General features: G+C 40.1%; 1 protein-coding gene across 1 annotated transcript; it reads right to left on the bottom strand.

The window, feature by feature from the left end:
• Positions 1-2,729: 2,729 nt before the first annotated feature.
• LOC139921159 (carboxy-terminal domain RNA polymerase II polypeptide A small phosphatase 1-like) lies at positions 2,730-18,062 on the bottom strand. The gene is made up of 7 exons (XM_071911320.2): positions 17,714-18,062; positions 7,149-7,297; positions 6,804-6,905; positions 6,099-6,155; positions 5,161-5,253; positions 4,324-4,509; positions 2,730-3,377 (listed from the first exon to the last, which is right to left on the bottom strand). Exons 1-7 carry the CDS (start codon positions 17,790-17,792, stop codon positions 3,249-3,251), a joined length of 795 nt encoding a protein of 264 aa, XP_071767421.1. The 5' UTR covers positions 17,793-18,062; the 3' UTR covers positions 2,730-3,248.
• Between the last annotated feature and the right edge of the window lie 1,754 nt (positions 18,063-19,816).

The raw sequence follows: 19,816 nt of genomic DNA, 5'->3' as shown, positions 1-19,816 counted from the left end.
TTTTGAAAACTGAGAATTTCAGCCTTTGCAGTAATGTAACAAAAAAAAAGGCTATTAGTTAATGGTAGGTAACTTTCATTACAGAATGGGAAATGTATTATGTTAACATGATTATTGCACTATTAGCTGCAAATTGTTAATGCTTTATTACATTAATGTGAAGTTATTACATTAACAGTTGTACACACATACTTACAGTCTTTATGCTACTTTCTGTGTGATTCAGATAATCAAATGTAAATGTATTAAAAAAAAACAGCACTTGGACCATCTTTCATTTAGCATTTATGGAAAAAAAAAAGTCATTATTACATACAGTTCAATATAATTTGGTATGATAAAATGACAGGTCACAAACTAGGTTACATCTATTCGATCATGAGTACAGTAACATGAATATTCCATATATTAATGTCATTTGTTTGCTTTATTACTGTGCAAAACAAAATATACATATCTATTGAATGTGTGAGAAGTACAGTATGAGGGAATGGGCCCCGCAGTGACAGAGCGCTTCGTCTAAATGCGATCAAATAAGTGAGAATCATCCGAAGTGAATATTCCTATAAATAATCCTCTTTTGCCGAATCCTGATTTCCAAAACACAAGAACAGTTTCAGCATTGAATCTAATGGAGACGTGATGACGATGGCTTACATGAAACACACACTTCAAAACATTTACCCTGTTATGTGCCTACAAACAGTAGATACTATCCTTTTAGATATTTGCTGGTGTTTCTTATGCGTACATTACCTATTAATATATGAGGTAACCAACCACGTCTTGCGTTACAACAGCAAGAGCAACGTTTCCCCTGTGGAAAACGACATCAGAGGATCTACTCCTTTGCCAAAAAAATCTGGAATAAAATCAGTGATTATTTAGAAAAAATAATGGCTAATTTGATTGACAAGAATTTGTTAAACATAGAAAAATTGTGTAATATTTCCTAATATTGTGGATTTATCCGTCAGCCCCATCTCGGTAATGTTACCTCACACAAGCCTGTTATCTAGGCTCTTAGTCAAATCCACCACTGCAGTCATCAGTGTCAACACACTGTATTGTCAATGTAACGTCCATGATCCAAGCATTTGGGGGAAATAAAAAAAAGCATGAGTCCTGCAGACCGAGGGAGTCCCACTCTGTGTCGCGCCCCATCTGGTCCCTTGAGATATCTTGTGCTTGAGCAGATTTTAAAGGAGAAATCCACCTCAGATCCTCACACTGTTATATCATCAGTCTGTGATGTTCAGTGTGTTCCTGGAGTTGTTTTGTAATGAAGTGTTGTAATTTTACTCTTTTGGTGAACCCACTTTCCTTCAACCTGCTTCATCTACAGTTAGTAATTTCCTACATTTCCCAGAATGCCTTTCGACAACCCCCGGAGAAACAGACCTGAACTTGTTGCATTCAGTTTGTCTAGGCGGCGAGAGGATAGCAATAGTACCGTCAAGAGAGCAAGCTGAGAAAAAGCGAAAGTCGTTCCCCTTACTCAGAACACAACCTGTCTTGTGGCTGCATTGCATTCTGGTCTATTGAGGCTGCTGTGGGTGGAGAAATTGGTCTCTCTGCCTCTTCTACAATGGATTTCTCCCTGTATGATTTTTGAACATCAGTGCAAAATGCTGAGTCTAGAAAGAAGCCCTTGGAAATATCTGGATGTGACGTCACATTGTCTACGTCTGACACATCACCAATAGCTGTTTTTTAACAGTGTTGAAGTGTTTCAGGGTGGATTTCTCCTTTAAATCTAGACTGAATTAAACCATTTATTATGTGTTAAAAGGTGAAAAGGCACACCTTTTATTTCAAACCATGAAATTGTTTCCAGCCCATATGTACCGCCTAGAAAAAAAAACAAACCTTACTTTGTGCTGAAGCTTATGAGTAGAACAAACCTAACTTAGCCCAAATGTCACTTTTCGCACCATACAACTTTCAATTGCCATTCAGCTGCAGTCCTTAAACGCTATTAAAAATTCAAGTTTTGTTTGTGGCTATAAAACAAAGAACGAGTCACAAAACCAAATATCATACATCAACGCATTTGAGGCCACATAAACGCAACACTGATCCATTTTCATACAGTCGCAGAAATCTATTCAGTTCATCCTGGTCCTTTCATGTCTGGCATCAACTATCCATGACATCTGTTGACACACAGATACTGCTATACTGCATTTAGCTGTCCATCAATAACGGTCTCTTTACACAACCTTTGGAGCTCCACTTCCTAGCTGCACTTCCACTGTCATTTGCAGACGATTCTCTATTTATATCAGCATCAGGTTTGACACCATTCCTGGGAGTTGGCTGGTTTACGATGCTACTTTTTTAAACTGGTTTAGAATACAAACTGTTGTGCTAAATAAATCAATTTCTAAGCCGCAGTGACAATGAGGCCGGTCCTGACGATCACCTTGTAAAGTGCTGTCCAGTCTTACATTATTACGTTATGAGCGGGTTTTAGCAAACCCTTTGTGATATTTGATCAGATGCAGTCATAACACTGTTATGATTATCCACAAGTACGTGATCACATCGCTCTTTCTGAAGGAGGTTAAAACTCTAAAATGACACCCGAGGATCGAGAAAGGGTATCATGAATACAATTTTGAAACTCGATAAGTGTAAAGGGAAGAGTGTAAAACATGGGTGTGTGACAAAAATAATGCTATTCCAATATTCCAAATGTTTTAAAGATCCCTCTGCACCAATTGCTCTTTCAATAACAAGGTTTATCAAGTTTATTGGCACAAAAACCTGTCCGAAAATCCTCCATTCGAATCCTCCCACTTACTATGTTCCTGCTTCGGTTCTGCAGGATCAGACTGCTGAAGTCCATTTCCAGTACCTGCTCTGTGCAGACGGCTTTGTTACTTTACTGCAACTTCACTGAAATTGCAGAAAAGGTGCTGAATATGAGCATGAATCTCCTTTTCCATCCATCCATCCATCCATCCATCCACACATTCATCCATTCATTCATTCCAGCTGGTTCATGATAGGTTGAAGGTTTATAGGGGGAAGTTACAAGGCAAAATGTTCAGGCAGTTTCCTGTTTCACCAGGAGGAGGCAGTGAAGGCTCCCAAACATGATGTTCTGCTGCAGGATGCTAAAGGCTTGATACTGGGACATTGTCAGCTTCCACGCAGTCTGTTTGGGTTCATTCTGATGCCTCACTGATGTGTGTTGTACGGTATCTTGTTCTAAATTGGAGATGCGGAGCGATGCAACGCTGCTAGCTGGCGGTCCCTTGGTGCTTGAGGACTGTGTACACGTTGTCCACTTTGCTCAGCCTCTCGAAGAACGGGATGAGGTCCAGCAGCTCCGTGTCGGACATGTCGTCGAACCACGAGGCCACAGGCACCTGGACACACACACACAGAGGGGCAGAAACATCGGTGTTTATTCTCAACAAACCGATCACCCGAGTAACCGGTCAATCAATCAGGTAATCAAGGTGTAAAGCATTGATTTTACTTGGTGGTACAGAGTGAAGAACGGGACAGAAAACAGTAAGTTGTCCCACTTGTACGCCTCACAATTTTCCCAATGCCGATACCAGTTCCTATACTTTAAAAATCCAATACCGGTTCTAAAGTGATTTGCATTTTCTGTGTTACAGTTGTAAATGAGAGTGACTTTGCTAAACAGAATTCAGTTCACTTTCTCAATAACTAGAAGGCACTGAACAATTCTCCAATTTGCTGTTACACCCACAGACATCATTCCTATCACTTCAATTTGAAGTCAAATTGATTTCTTGACCCTGCACACATTCCCTCAGGGTTTGGAGTAAAGTCTCCATCTCCGTTAAAAAGTTATGGCTAAAAATGATAATCGTCTAATTGCGGAAATCCCACATCCGGATCACCACCAAAATCAAATCAGTCTACTGTCTATTGTCTATTATCTGTCCACCAAATTTAATAGAAATCCATTCATAAGTTTATAAGATATCCTGCTGACAGTCAAAAAACACTAACTAACCTAAATGCAGAGGAAAAAAAGATAAAAATGCAGAGAAATTTAAGTGAAAATTAGAGCTCTTCATATACAAAATCTGAAGCATTTTGATAGCTTTTAATAGGCAAAAAAATGGTGTGGTGCCAACAGTTTTTTCTGTACTTTTGCTTTAATGTTATCATTAACAGTAGAGAGAGACAGGTAAGATGGGAGGGAGGAAGGGAGAGAGAGAGAGAGAGAGAAAGAGAAAGAGAGAGAGAGAGAGAGAGAGAGAGAGAGAGTTCCCAGGCCAGATTTGGACCTAGGATTCCCAGATTGTGGCTTTTTTGACACCCAGGTGTACTTACTGCGTTGTCGGGGTGGAAGATGTAGGAGGCGGGGGAGTTGTCGACGATGATGACCTTGTTCAGGTCTCGTCCCAGACGGCTCAGATCCTTGACGTAGTTTCCCCGGTGGAAGACGCACGACTCTCGGAACAGCCGGCACCGGAAGGCGCCCCACTTATCCAGGAGATCAGAGACGGGGTCGGCGTACTGCAACCATGGCACAACATTGAAATCAATTGAATAGTTTTATCGATGTACTGATTTGCCAATACATTGGGCAGATATTGGCCTTTTATTAAACATCAGATATCGGCCAGTAAGTATCATTCCTTCCTGATCACAGCTACAGAAAAATAGTTTGCAATGAAGTTTTGTTTTCTTTGCACATTTTAGTTTTTCATTTATATGCTCAATAATGGTTTTTGTAAATTAATTCTTCATTTAGGCACAAAGTGAGTTTCCCTACCATTAACCCTGCTTTAAAGGCCTAAAAGAATTTCATTAGGTTTCAGTGGAGAGTTTTAGTGTCCCATGATGATCTAAATGCTGTTTCAGAGGCTTTTCCACCCCAACAAGAATAAAATTCTGGGGAAAACACTGAATACTGTTTATATTCCATTTTTTCTCTGCTGTATTTACTATACTTACTATACAGCTGCTGCAATGACCCAAGCTCCCCAGGGAGTTCATCTTATTTTAACTTATTATTTTGCTCATATATCTGAAAGAACGCTCTTCAGGATGGATAACGTGATTTGGTTAAATATGTGTCATATTTAATCATATTCAACTTGAAGGCAGAAAAACTGAGTATGTATCACGTGTAACAGTGTCAGAAGGACTGTAGGACTGTGTCACCTTAGCTAAACTGGCAGTGAACAGGACACACTCAAACAGCTCTCCCATCCTCTTCAGGAACTCGTCTACATGCGGCCTCTTCAGCACGTACACCTGCAACACACGGGACGTCCCAGACAGAGAAAAACATCAGGATATAGAGGAAATGGATGTACAGTCTACTGCTGTAAAACAGGCTTCCTACACATCTTACATTTCAAAATCCCATACTTTTTTTCCCCAAAACCTTGACTAGCTGGTTTTTGTTGGTGTTCAATATAATATATGGCAATACTGGTTGGAAAATATGACTGTCTACTGGGCCATATGGCTCTTTAGCTGAAAAAACAAATGTCACATGTGAAATGACTAAATGTTTACATCAAAATAAATGTGTACTCATATACATATATGGACAGAACAATATGTTTTGTGCAAACATTTCAAAACCTGGTACTTATCAAACTGGATTTTCAGACTTTCCCACACTTTGCAGACGAACCCTGGTAAAAGGATCCTGAACTAGACCAGTGACACACAAACATTTGGCTCGACAAATGAAATCCAGTACTTGTGTCTTTGTAATGCCTTCCTGTTGTGTTTTGTTTTTTCCTCCTCCTGCGGTGTCGGTGGCTGAGGGCAGCGTTCCTGAACCAAGTCATCCGGAATAGGCTGTGCTTGTCTGAACAAACCTATCCTGGATTACTTGAACCAGGCCCAGACCCAGAAACTGTCATCCGTCTTCAAACAGCCATCTTCAAAATCCCTTAAATACCGGTAGGCAGCATGTATACTCAGCAATTAACACTGCTGTCACACGGCCATGAAGACATTACAGGACAGCAGACAACAACATGCAACAATAACTGTATGGAAAATTAACAAAATCCTGTTTATTCTATATCAGATTTTGTGCATTTTTGCTGTGTTTCTTGATTAGGAACGGGACTGTACCGTACCTGGTGCACCGTTCCATCTATTTCCACAGGAATGATGAAGTCTGCATTGTTCACCGGCTGTGAGAAGAACAAAAAAATGAATTTTAATAAACAAGAGACACAGCCAACTCGGCATAAAGCCACTAGAGAAGTCCCATTTCTACTTCAAGCTTTGCTGAAGAGGAAGTTTCAAGGAATAATCTAGTTGGTTTGGGAGACGCTACAGGGATTGTTTTACAATATACTAATGTGGCTTTACTGTATAACAATAAAAATGAACTGACTGCAGTATTAATGTAAGAAAGATGCAGGAGAAGTGCAGACGGAGGAGCAGAAACAGCGTCTAGTGTTCGTGCGCACGGAGGAGCGGCTGTGTTTATTTGGGTTCAAGAACCAGCTAGTCTGGGTTTGGCTTTTGCCAACAATGACAGAAATGTCACTGCCGGTGCCAACAACAACGAGATGAAGAAAATGTAGACCTTACAGAGTGTTTCTTACTATTAACCATAACTATCTGATGATGTAATGCGCTCACAAGGGACTCGCTATTTCCCTGAAAGCTGTTTTGTACTTGAAAACTCCAAGAAATGCGTAAATGTCCCTGTGGACATGATGTGGGAAATGAAGGAAAACATTTGAAATGGAGGACTGATATGCAACATTCTGCTTGTGAATCCTGTAGCAAGACTGTTTATTTCTTCGCCTCTCTCCTACACCTTCTCTCACCTTAAAGGAGCTGTGAACTAACGTCTCGTCCAGATCTATAACCACGCAGATCTTTCCGCTGTCTTTCGACTTCGCTGGAGGCAGCAGTGGCTTCACCTGGATCTAAAAACACAGCAAAAATAACATTTACCTGACCCTGGACAAAGTAACATTCAACTTCACTTACAAAAACACATCCAGCATCACTTATCTGGAAAACAAAAGCAACATTAGAAAGATGATGAAGACAGACAGAGTGTTTTTCCACTTCTGTAACTCAGATATGATCGTGCCACTGCTCTCAAAACACGCCAAAAATGCAATCCGAGGTGATTCTACCCAGGGGGAGACAGGAAGTGAACGCACCTTGGAGACGGTTCCGTTTTCCTCCACCAGCAGCGGGGCGTTGTTGTTGACCGGCGGGGGCTCGGGCTGGTCCCGACAGAGGCAGCAGAGCAGGCTGGAGAACAGGCCGCCGCTCCTGGGCTTCTTGGAAGACAGAGAGGGAGAAGAACCTGCAGAGGAAGCAGAGGAGGCCGCATGTCAGCCCAGTGTGTGAGGTTCCCAGTGCATGCTGGGTATCTGGGAGGCCCACAGTCCACTCCACGTGAAGTGTTTCTTCACAAAAACAACTTCATCAATCAGTGCTTCTAAAATAGAGAGGAACCAGTCTGTTAAAGTGGTATTTTGTCAACCAAGGACCTAAATTACGTACTATCCTTTAAAAAAAAAAAAAAGTTTGTTTTTCCAAGTTTTTAAAAGTGGGTGTCATTTTTTTTTTTAAAACAGTGAATATCTAATTTTGTAATAAACCTCTTTGTGAACTCATGCCCTTTGCAAATACCTTAAAAATCCAAATTATTGCAACTTTAACTAATATATTTAGTTTCTAAACATTACACTAACTAGTATAGTATAGTATAGTAGAATGAAACTCTGAACTCATGCCCTTTGGAAATGCCTTAGATACCAGACTGATTGCAACTTGAAATAATAATTTAAGCTTCTAGACAACAACAAAAACACCATGAGATGCATAACACTTTTCAAGCGCTATCAGAATTCATTTAGTCTTCGCCCTTTGGAAAAAGCAATTAAAAAGCACAGGTCTTGCACAACGTTGCGTAACTCATGATCCCAGCTCGTCACTACATGCATAAGAACAGTTAACAAGGACATCCAGCGACTTTCTATACTTTGCTCATGTACACAAACCCTGCTGCACACACACGTGCCCGGCAGCAGCTCTTGCGTAACCAGATCTCTGATGTCAGCGGCAAACATTCCTCTTACAGACTCGCCCACCAATGAAAGTTCAGCAACACTTCCCTTAAAGTGTTGCTAAGAAGGCGTTATAAGGCATCATAAGCACTTCATAAGTATATTTGAGGGCATTATACCAATCAGAACATGATATACTGTATGTGCTGTAACACAAACCAACTGTATAGCTATGACTTATGACACAAGTTATATGAGATTCATAATCCATTATAATTCACGTGCTCATTCATTCATACATGTAATTGATGATAATAAAATAATTATGCATGTAATCCATGCATGCTTCTTCTTCTGATGATTATTATGCTCTTAATGCTGGAATGATGCCTCCCAATACACTTCAAGCTAAGCGTTTTATAATGATCTTGACATAATCAATACCTCTTGTATTTCCCATGTGATACACTATAAATACCAAGAGGGCAAACAATGGCTACAGCTAATCAAAATAGTTACAATATAGTCAAATAATGTACAGCAAAATAAATATGACAGTTTTAATTTACAACAACTTAAAGTAATATTAATTGCTATTAATGAAATTGAAAAATTACATTTGCTCAAAATACAGTATGGTACTTTTTTCTGTTGTTCATTCAAGATTTATCACCTATTGGCTCAAACTATTCCATACCTTTGCCTTCGGTTCAGCATCACCTGTGTGCCTCAAGAAACAACACGCTCCGCTCAACCTTTTGACCCAGGGTGGGCTGGATTAATGCTGATTTAATCACGAGACAGCATGCCAACTAATATCTCTTATGCTGCACAGATGTTTTGGCTTGAGACGCCTTTCAAATGACAAGCGCCTTCACCTGTGAGAATATGCGAGAGAGGAATTGGCCCCGGGCTGCGAGGCAGGAGGAGGCGGCGGCTTGAAAACGCCTGTGTGGAATAAGAAATATACTGTATGGAGCAGGTGTTCAATCAGTTAGGGGTACGACTTCAAAGCGGTCAGGACACTAAACTAAATTTCTCTGCTGCTGGTGATTTCCTTCACTATTCTACTAGCCAAACATCTTTAGAACGGAACAAAACCTCTAGATGATCATTGGCCACCTGCCAAATTGGCTGGTTGACAAGACAAACTTGGCTGGTGGACGGTGTTCACTTCACACCCTTATCACTGTCAATCACTGTGACACATGTGGCGTGACGGAGGAGGACATGTGGGTCCGTGTGGCTCGACAGGTAAAGCCTGGCACCAGTACTGACACTGGTAGGGGTTCAGTTATGGTGCTTTGGAGAGTCTGCTGGTTTTCATTCCAACCAGAGACTGACTGAAAGCTGATTTCATCGATTAGTTCCTCCTCTCTGGTTGAAGTTGTGTTAATCAGTGAAATCAGCAGCTGTAGTCGCTGGTTGGAATGAAAACCTGCAGACTCTCGGTTCTCCATGGCACACGGATAATGTAAAATGTACACTTTTTTTTTTTAAGAAACTCCACCCAAGAAGACAACAAAAACAAAGCACAACTTAAACTTTCACTTGACTTTGGGAGATTGGGAGTTTTAGGGACTCAAACATTTCTTTGAGAGGAGCTGCTCTGGAGGCAGGAATGATCTCATTGGTTGAATTACACCTCAATGGGCGGAGCCAAAGAACCACAGTTTTTCTGAGTGCCAGTCTAGCTACGCGCGACTACAACTACATTAACTAGATAACTTACTATGCCTAGATTGCATTTTTCAGTTGGTATCAAGAGCGCTAGTCTTCATAATATTAGCTTCCTCCTCTTTTACCTCTTGTCTTTTTCACTGGGCTTCAGTCTAACATTACTTAGCCAGAAATAGTGGTTCTTTGGCTCCGCCCACTGAGGTTTAACTCAACCAGTGAGATTATTTCTGCCTCTGAGAAATGTTTGTATCACTAAAACTAAACACTAAAACTCCAATCTGCTTGGTTTTGTGTCTGATACATTTCTGATTAACACTCATTCTCACTCATTCTTCTTCTGCCTCAGATTGGACTTTGTCTCTGTCTCTTTATCCGGCCGCTCGCTCTCTCTCCCTCTCTGGACGTGACTGAGTTACCAACACACAAACCTCTGTTGTCCATCTCTTTCATTCCCTCTCTCCCATTCCCTCCTGCTCCGTTTTGCCGACTCAAACCCTGCGTGACCCTCGGCCGGCCGGCCGGCCGGCCGGCCGGTCGGACCACAACAGGAAGAGGAAACAGACGGGTATCAGAGGAGGAAGCGAGTTGCCATCGTGCCTCAGAGCAGCAGGAGTGAGTCGGTGTAATACGACGATCCAGGCAGTTCCTTCATCATAATGAGTCGGCTTCATGTCGAGTCAGTTCTTCTTCTGCATTTTTATAGACGAGCTTTTACGTAATAGTTTTTATATTCTTGCATTTGAGCGTTCTAGTCCTTTTTAATGCGGTTATGAATTCAATCAGACTTTTTCATTTTATTAGCATTTGAGTTATTATTATTATTATTTATCTGTCCCTCTTTGTATCAGATAATGTGGCCTAGTTTCCTGAAAGCATCAAAGATCAATATGATTAAAGCAATATGATGATGATGAAGTTTTCAAGTTTCATTGTAAGCCATTAAAACAAAGATCATCTCTGTAGTGAAATTACTCGTATGACACTTTAGGGAAACTCGTGCCAGATAGAGTCAGCACTTATAAGGGATCTCACCTTGTGCCCTTACTCACTGCCTCGTGCCTTTACTTGCTTCCTCATGACCTCATTTACTCACTTGTGTCCTTACTTACTTCCTTATTCACTCCCTTGTGTCTTTATTGGCTTCCCCATGTTCTTACTCACTCCCTCGTGTCCTTACTCAATCCCTCGTGTCCTTACTCAATCCCTCGTGTCCTTATTCACTCCCTCATGTCCTTACTCACTCCCTCATGTCCTTACTCACTCCCTTGTGTCCTTATTAATTTCCTTACTCACTCCCTCGTGTCCTTACTCAATCCCTCGTGACCTTATTCACTCCCTCATGTCCTTACTCACTCCCTCATGTCCTTACTCACTCCCTCGTGTCCTTACTCTCTCCCTTGTGTCCTTACTCACTGCCTCCTGTCCTTATTCATTTCCTTACTCAGTCCCCTCGTGTCCTTCCTCACTCCCACTCCCTCGTGTCCTTCCTCACTCCCTCATGTCCATCCTTCCTCCCTCCTCTCCCCATTCACTTCCACATTCACGTCTTTATTCACAGACTTTTCATCACAAATATGACTAGCTGGGTGTCAACCAGCCATAAAACACACAACATGTGTTAGTTTCATTTATAAAGGGGCGTTATGAAGATGACAAGGAAGGAGCGAGTTTATGGAATGGAATGTGATCGGAGTTACAAAACCAGACAGTTAACTAAGAGAGCACAAGTCTGAGAAAGGGCGTTTTTGCTGGGAAAGAATGAGATATTTACCATTTGAAAAAAAAACAAATGACACATACTCTAACAACTTGACTGATGACATGAAAGTAAAGCCCATTTAACAGCAACATGGGCTGCTAATAAAGTTACGAGTCATCTTCAGACCTTTTGAGCACAGATTCATGTGTTGTTTTGGAATATTAACTCATGAATTTCTGGAGGCAAATATTTCCAAAATGGATAGAAAACATTTTGGAATCAAACCATTCATATGTTGAGAGTAACTGTTCTTAACTTGATTACTTGATCTGATCAATCACCAAGTCTTGAGGGAAACTAGACCTAGCGAACCTTTTTTGGATCGACAGTATAACACGGAATTTCTAATTTCATTTAATTTGAAGTTCTAACACACATTGAGCCAAAAGTTGATTTAAAAAGGACAACTAACCATTACAGCTAGTCCACAGTAGATTGTAGTCCAAATAAAACTGGCTTTACGTTTGTACAACAGCCTATCAGAGGCTCTGACTGTCTAAAGCAGGAAATATTAAACAGATACCGATCAGCACCAAACCTGTTCTCAGTATCAATTTCACGGCATCAAAAGGAACCAAAAAGCGTCAAAATGTTGAATTCTTACTATTGGTTATCAGAGTTTCTAATTCTCTCAGTGCATTTTTACTGATAAAATCAACTGAGCACAATCTCATACCGTTTAGGAAACCATACTTGTGTGTAGTATGGCATATGATGTATATATGATGATTACATTATGTACAAATGCTAGTCAGAAAATAATTTACTCCACTGCACAGACAGATAGATGGTTTCAGTTCAACAAAGAAAGGTATCATAACACTACTGTTTTTTTTTAGTATTTAGTATAGAGAGCCTAAGTCCCTCCCCTTCCGCTGTCCCCCATGGGACCTTATTTCGGAAAAAATATGTACGGTAGTCAACGGCGAGAGACAAATAATTGTTTGATCCTGTTTGAATTGTGCCATGAATTACACATATGATGTTTTGTCAATTAAAAAGATAATTTTGCAAGTCAAGAAAGTCGCAGTTTGTCGTAAAACAGTAAAGTAACGTTTAGTTTTGTGTGAAACCGCTCAGTGAACTACATCTCTCGTCTCACACAATATACGTCACCAACACCAACATGGAAGGAAACATAGGAAACACACAGGCATCGCGTTAACGTTAGCCCCCACTGTACTAAAACTATCCTAAACCAGTTTAAATCCATTCTTACTGTCTACCTTCCAGGTTGTGTATAATACTCCTGCTATCTGAGAGGGACTGAGCTTCAGCGGCTCCGGGTAGCTTGTGGAGAGAGGAAGTTATGACGTCACTTACGCGACTTTTGGGTGTGTAGTCTTTCTAATTACGTATTGAAACATTATGGAACTTTTTTCCCTGAAACCTCTGACTAAATATGTTATATTTGTGTGTATGTGTACTCCTGTTTTTATTTTTATGTAATTGTCTTTTAAATTTTCCCTCTATGTTCCTCATATACATTTGTGTCCTTAAATTTGATATATGTGCTGCTATTGTTTACCTGAATGTTTGTATATTATTCCTTTGCTTATAAAACAATAATAAAAAAAAGAAATTAATAAAAAAAAAAGTCTTTCTAATTACGTATTTTCACATTCTTATACTTCAACAGTTTTACAACAAACTGCGACTTTCTTGACTTGCAAAATTATCTTTTAAATTGACAAAACATCATATGTGTAATTCATGGCACAATTCAAACGGGATCAAACAATTATTTGTCTCTCGCCGTTGACTACCGTACATATTTTTTCCGAAATAAGGTCCCATGGTGGTCCACCGGAAGGGGAGGGACTTAGGCTCTCTATTTGAAGAACCAGTCACAATCAAAAAGTATCAACCTGCTCTGGCCCAAATTACACCAGTGAAAATTAAAAAAAAATATACTTTTCTACATCTGGCTTCAAAAAGAAGATCTAGCGAATGGCTGATGTGTGTTTTTGTGTAAACAAACAGAATCAGGGTTCCTATCTACCTTCAGCTCCTTCAGCAGGCAAAACCCAGATTTAAAGCTGCATTCTGTCTGCTTGTACCGAGATTAAAACTGAAATAATGCGGGGGGAAAAAACATGACTCAAATAAAGACAACTAGCATGCAAACTCAGCGTGTGAGAAAAGAAAAGCAATGGAATTATAATAAATGTGCTGCCAACTTGCAAAGCAAATTAAAAAAAAGCCCTAGATAATCTCTAGAAATGAGTTTTAGTTTCAGTTTTCACACAAGTGAAACCTGAAGAGAGAAACTCCACCCTGTCCCATAATGAACAAGTCTCTATCTACACTAAAACCTATTCTCTAATCATCATCTCTAAAATGGTGAATGAGAGATTTCTGGAGCTCTAAAGGGAATTTAAACGTTACCAAAGGAACCGATGCGTTTCTCTACCTCTACAAGTTAATTCCTGCACCGCTACACACAAAAATGCAGTAAGAAACGCCTTCAATCGGCATTTAACCGCTGAAATCATTAACACACTCCCGATCGGCTCTTTTGATCAGCTCAGTATCCATTTCAAAGCCCCGTTTCCTGTGTCTGACTCCTTATGTAAAACTCCACAGGGACTTGGAAGGCTTTTCCCACCTCGTCCCACAGTCTCTGCCCATCTGACAGCTGAGGCCTCGCTCACATTGTCAGTATGGTTTCTCTCTCTCTGGCCGCCGCCGTCCCAAACAACACGCTCCCTCCCTCCCTCCCTCCCTCCGTACGGGACGGATGATCCCAGCCAATCTTGATTTATTCCCAAGCTCTATAATGAATATCTACATTTTATTAAAGCACTACACAAGCCGATACGAATATTGTTAGACCGAGTTGCCGATAGCCGATATTTTGTGCCAATATCTTTAAGGTATATATATATCCAAAACCTAAATTTGATCATTTTCATGCCAAAAAATGACAAGGAATGAGTGTTTTCCCCCAGAATTTTATTCCTGTCAGGGTGGAAAAGCCTCTGAAACAGCATTCAGAGCATCATGGGACACTAAAACTCTCCACTGAAACCGAGACTAATTTCTTATTAGTCTCTATTTTCTTATTCTTTTAGTGTCAGCAGCTCTTTAAAGCAGCGTGACACACCACACCTATTCAATGGTAGGGAAACTCTGGTACACATTACTGCCTTTAAATGAAGAATACATTGACAAAAAACATCAATGAACAACTAAAGGAATAAATTATCCTCAAAGAAAAAACAACTTTTTGACTGTTTTTCTGTCTCTGCAGTCGGGGAGGAACCTCACGGACAACATGACCAGACGATATCTGATATTTCATAAAAAGGCCAACATCGGCCCGATATACATCAGCAATCTGATATATCCGTCTAACCACTGAATGCACCAGTGTGGCTCCAGGCCGTACGGAAGTATCACAGCACCATAATTAGTGGTTTATGATGAATTCACCTGTCAACACGCAGCATTGTTCTGCCTTATTTATAGATCGGCAGGACGGGCAATCATGCTGGAAAATATTGCCTGTGGTTAGTTATAGTCTACTCTACCAGCCACCAGCATTTGGAAGTCCTCTTTTGGTGTGAAAATACAAATGGCTAATAAAACAGTGAAAGTGGCAAGTGGATTTTGGTACTTCCCATGCCTGCGGACATAAAAAGTTACGTTTCTTCCCCGGATTTGAGGTCATAAGGCTGTGACACTGATGATTTTACATTTGATTCATGAATAGGCCTCTTTATTAACTCTCCCTAAAAGCTACAAAGCAGACAGCTGATGCACAACATGGAGCCTTTGTATCTGAATGAGATGTTAGCTGTAATAATGCTGCTGCAGTATCACTTCTAAAGTCCTCGTTCCCCAGAAAGTCTTCATAGGTGCTTTACAGTCATTTACTCCACATGTTCTCAGTCATTCTCTATGGAGCTGCTGTTTATCAGTGTGGCATCAGAGTTTATATTCAGACCAACTTAAGTGACCAAGAGGAATAACATGCTTGAATCCTGCAATCTAGTTTCTTTCTTATTTATTTATCATTATCCTTACTTACCTATTTTATCTTTCTTTCTTTCTGTCTAATATGCCATTTTATGAGTTGATCGTAGTAAAGTGTTGCTAAATGTCGTCTCAGGACATATTTACAGAGGTGTCATTCCTGTAAATATGACCCATTAAGGTACATAGAGGGTCGTTCCTATGCTGGAATACGATAAAAGAATACAACATGTTAGGATGCATGGGTGCAGTGAGTTTTTTTGGTGTGTTTTATGTGCAGCACATTGAATTTTCCTTGTGTATGAAATGTGCTAGCTATATAAATAACGCGCGCCTTGCTGCTAGTGGACACTAAATAAAACTACAAATAGCAAAGGCCCTTTGAATGCTACCTGAAACTACAGTGAATTTGAAACTAAATTAAAAATAAAAGACTAGAGGAAATCAAAACGTTCACTTGGTTGTCAAAAGATAAAAAGAAATCACTTTCCGTCAGTGTCAACATGGAGTCTGGCACAGCAACTGTGTGCTGGAGCGGGTAAACAAGTTCACAAAGTGTGGAGACCAGGTTATGTAATAGATGAGGCTACTACATATTTACAAGAGCAGCACCGCTTCACGTTTCAGCCTCCACTCTCCACCGCTGCTCAGACCTGAACTTAAACGTCAAAACTGGGAACAATCCATGTGTGTCTGCCTGAGTGAACGAATTAAGACTTACAGAGCCTGAACATGTTCGTTTTTCTCTCATTTAGATGCTTTATGTCTATTTATGTGGAAAAGAAATGTTAAGGAACACTCACACAACTTGCACTTTTCTGTCACTGTTATTCGCATTCATTTTTACTCAAATATCAAAAGTCAGAGGGTTTTTGATCCTAAAAAAGTGACAAATGTGGCAGAAATAAGGGTTAAAAGTGACAGAAGATCTATACATGTTAGATTGACAGTATTTATTCAGTACAATACAGTTCCAATACTCTAGTAAACCCCAGAAATCACTGCTACTCAACACAAAACACTGTTTTTGCTGCAGCTACAGATAAGTTAGCGTTACACAGCGTAAATTAAAATTTCATGGATCGATCATCTTGTGAAGAAGGCAACAGACTGGCATTGTGTGAAGAAATAACAACAGCATTAAAAGTCCTTATAGGAACTGATAGAAGATACAAGGAGATATGATGGGGAGGTGAAATAGTAAAATTTAAGTGCAAAAGCTAATATTTACTTGATCATCAAAGACTGATTATTGGTAATAATAAACATAATTTCCTTCACTTTTAATACAGGGAAAGCTAGACAAACCTCTGCATACCAGTGATAGTAGTTTCCCAAATGAAAAAAAACACTATAATATTCCTATATGGACTTATAGTGTCTTAAGTATTCAAAAATGAGTTTGTTATATTATCATTTTTTCATCTCCAATGGTATCACAATAATATTCTATGGGGACTTACAATCTTCTGTGATAAAATAGTAAACTTTGAGTGTATTTTCTAAAGTATAGGCTACTTAATAGTATAAGAGTTCTACACTAACTTTTTATACTTAACTTCTTGTACTGTAACTTACTTTGGTAAACTATTAGTTTACTTTTAAGTGTACTATTTTGTGACTTGTTGGGACTAAATTGGCCCACTTTTTTAGTTTATAAAAGTGTACTTGTAAGTATACTTAAAGTTTATATCTGTATAGTTTTAGTATTCATGAGGTTCACACACACAAATACTAAAGGTGTATTAAGATGTATTTGAACTTGTGACTTAATTGGACCACTTTTAAGTTGATTAAAGCATACTTCTAGTAACATTAACAGTACAAGTAAAAGCCTAAGTACAGCCTACTACTCTCAAGTACAGGAAAAGGAAAATAAAAGTATACTCTCTTATGTTTCGTTTTAAAGAAGGATACTAACAGTCAGTGGACTAACTTTAACTTGTTTTTGTAAGGGTTCACTGTTTCCTAAATGTTGTTATTGTAAGATGACTACAGTTCTTTTAATTAAGGATTAGTAGCCTACGTCATTTCCTTCACTTTCCTCCCAGGCCAGAGGGGCCACAACCCAAACTGCTGCAGAGCCGTGCTGCTGTTAGTGAAGCCTGTTTCTACTCGACTTTATTCAGAATACTTCTTGTATTTGGGCAGCAGCAGCAGCGGCGTACAGCCCGTGTTTGTTTAAGCTGATTACAGTGCGGTTGAGTTGAAGCTCCTGAACTGTGAGTCAGAGCTGCAAAGTTTTGACATGTGTGCAAAACAAGCGGGGTGAAAAAAAAAACCCCTCACTCACCTCTGTCCGCCGGGGCCGCGGCTCTGTTCCCCTCCTCATCCCGACTCACTTGCGTTATTACGGAGGACGGACTGTCCATCACACCCAGGTCCGATCCAGAGCCGCGATCCTGATCTTTTACACTTTAAAGTTAAAGTCTGCTCGCTGACTCGCTGCATTAAACATAACGCGTCCAGAAACAAAGTTGAAATCCACCTGGGAAAACACCGCAACAAGTCGCCTAGCGCGCGCCCATCGGCCCTTCAGGTGTCGGCCGGTCGGCTGCCGCTCGAGTGCCCGCTGAAGTCTGAAGTTTGAAAGTTAGAAAACATTTGTCAAGGAGTTGGCAACTTTGATTCAATATGGAGCTCAACTCCGCTCGCAATTTCAAGATACAAACATGGAGGTTTCAAGGCTTCCCATTTCACTTAAAGCGGCGCGCGGAGGGAGAGGCCTCCCGCCGCAGCCGCTGGGCGGGCGGGGCGACTTTTACCACGGTGCCTTAAAGTAGACTGAACCCAAGTAAAGTTACACCGGATCTGTTTTTTTCTAAAATATACTATTCTTAGATGTAGAACATGCTTATAAGCTAGATTTACATTGATAAGGAAGCATATTGTTGGCCTACATAAACTAACCCTTACGAAAAATAACTATAGGCCAATTAATCCTATAATAACATTTTAGAATGGCACAACAAAACTATAAGATAGCTATATATAACATGCTGTATGAATATCATATGAATATAATTGCTATACCATATACCATCACCATCAATAACGATATGGACTCTATAATGACACTATTAATAACTACAGACACATTGGAAGCCATTATAGGAATATTAGTGATTTTTCTTAAAAAGTAAAACAGGACTGTTGCCCGGTCCTGTAGGCTTCCCTATGGCCTGTATTATTGATCAGTAGGTCTGCTTGTGTTTGTGCACTACTGTACTTGAAGTGACGGTTGTGTAATGACCGCTGCTTGCCTGCAAAGTGTTTGCTCAAGAGCAAAACTTTAATAGGAGTATCAGTAAAGAAACGCCCAGTTCGGGCTCCCTTGAAACTGCCTGCAGCAAGGGAGCGTCGCGCAAGAGCCAGCGCAGTCTCAGGCGACAGTCAAAGGCAGTTAATTTGCTGTAGTCCAAACCAGAATGATGTTGATTGATTATATTGAAACATTGTTTATTTTTTTCTGCTGGTCCAATTGCTTTCATACTGCTCCAAACCAAGCAGACTACAATTTGTAAATAAAAAGCCATGTGCTTGCAGATGTCAGTAGGTAAAAACAAAAACAAATCTCCTTCAGTTTCCACTTGAGATGCACACTTTTATGTACTCTTGGCAGATTTTGTTGCTAAATATTTTAAACCTTTCTGTATTTTTGCAAAAAAAAGGAAACAAAATGTACCAGTATGCTCTGCATGTATGAAAAATAGTGGCAAATTGTGGAGTATAAACAAGGAGCTGTAAGAGAATTAGCTGTGAACTGTGGAAGAAAATCTCTGTTTACCTGGATATGGGACAGGGTTTGACTTCAGGGACCATGGCACTGCTGCATGGATGTAAGGCAAAGAGCAAGGCAAGGAAAACCCTGTCCTACGCCCAGGTAAACACCTGCTAGCTACTCTTAGCTACTTCTGTATTTTTCTTTGTTTTCTCCTGTATATCTGACCTTGTTGTCTGTCCTCTTCCAATCATGTTTCAACTCTCCAAGCAAATGCAACGCTACGGTGCTGTAAACGCTCCAGAGTTTGAATAAACCGCTTTAAACATGCTTGCTGTGAACGCACCTTAATGAAATTTAGACCAGTAGTTCCCATCCTGGGTTCTGGGTTTAGGCTCATTTCTGCCCCCCACCCCACCTACAGTAGATTATTCTGTATGAAGGTATTTCTAACAACAAACCTCTTCTCGAATCTGGTTCCTTGGGATAAAACCTCATCAGAGGGACGTCTCTGGTCTCATGTCAAACTAATTTGGGGTTCAGGAAAAATGTGGAAACTCTAGATCCAGACCCTCGGCCTTAAAACTGCATCCCACTGGGCGAAAAAGAAACCAGTTCATTTTCCCCAATTGTATCAATAGTTTATTACATACTATCTCATAAAAACATGTTCAA

Source organism: Centroberyx gerrardi, chromosome 21, assembly GCF_048128805.1.
Source record: "Centroberyx gerrardi isolate f3 chromosome 21, fCenGer3.hap1.cur.20231027, whole genome shotgun sequence".
In the NCBI taxonomy this organism is placed as follows: domain Eukaryota; kingdom Metazoa; phylum Chordata; class Actinopteri; order Beryciformes; family Berycidae; genus Centroberyx; species Centroberyx gerrardi.
This window is presented reverse-complemented; position numbering and strand designations above follow the sequence as displayed.

Bases quoted from the DNA above. Each gene is read 5' to 3' on its own strand.
- LOC139921159 (XM_071911320.2), bottom strand. From the start codon at position 17,792: ATGGACAGTCCGTCCTCCGTAATAACGCAAGTGAGTCGGGATGAGGAG. The intron at 7,298-17,713 runs GTGAGTGAGGGG...CTTCCTCTGCAG, and splicing joins CGCGGCCCCGGCGGACAGAG to GTTCTTCTCCCTCTCTGTCT. The intron at 4,510-5,160 runs GTGACACAGTCC...CCATGGTTGCAG, and splicing joins TCACTGCCAGTTTAGCTAAG to TACGCCGACCCCGTCTCTGA.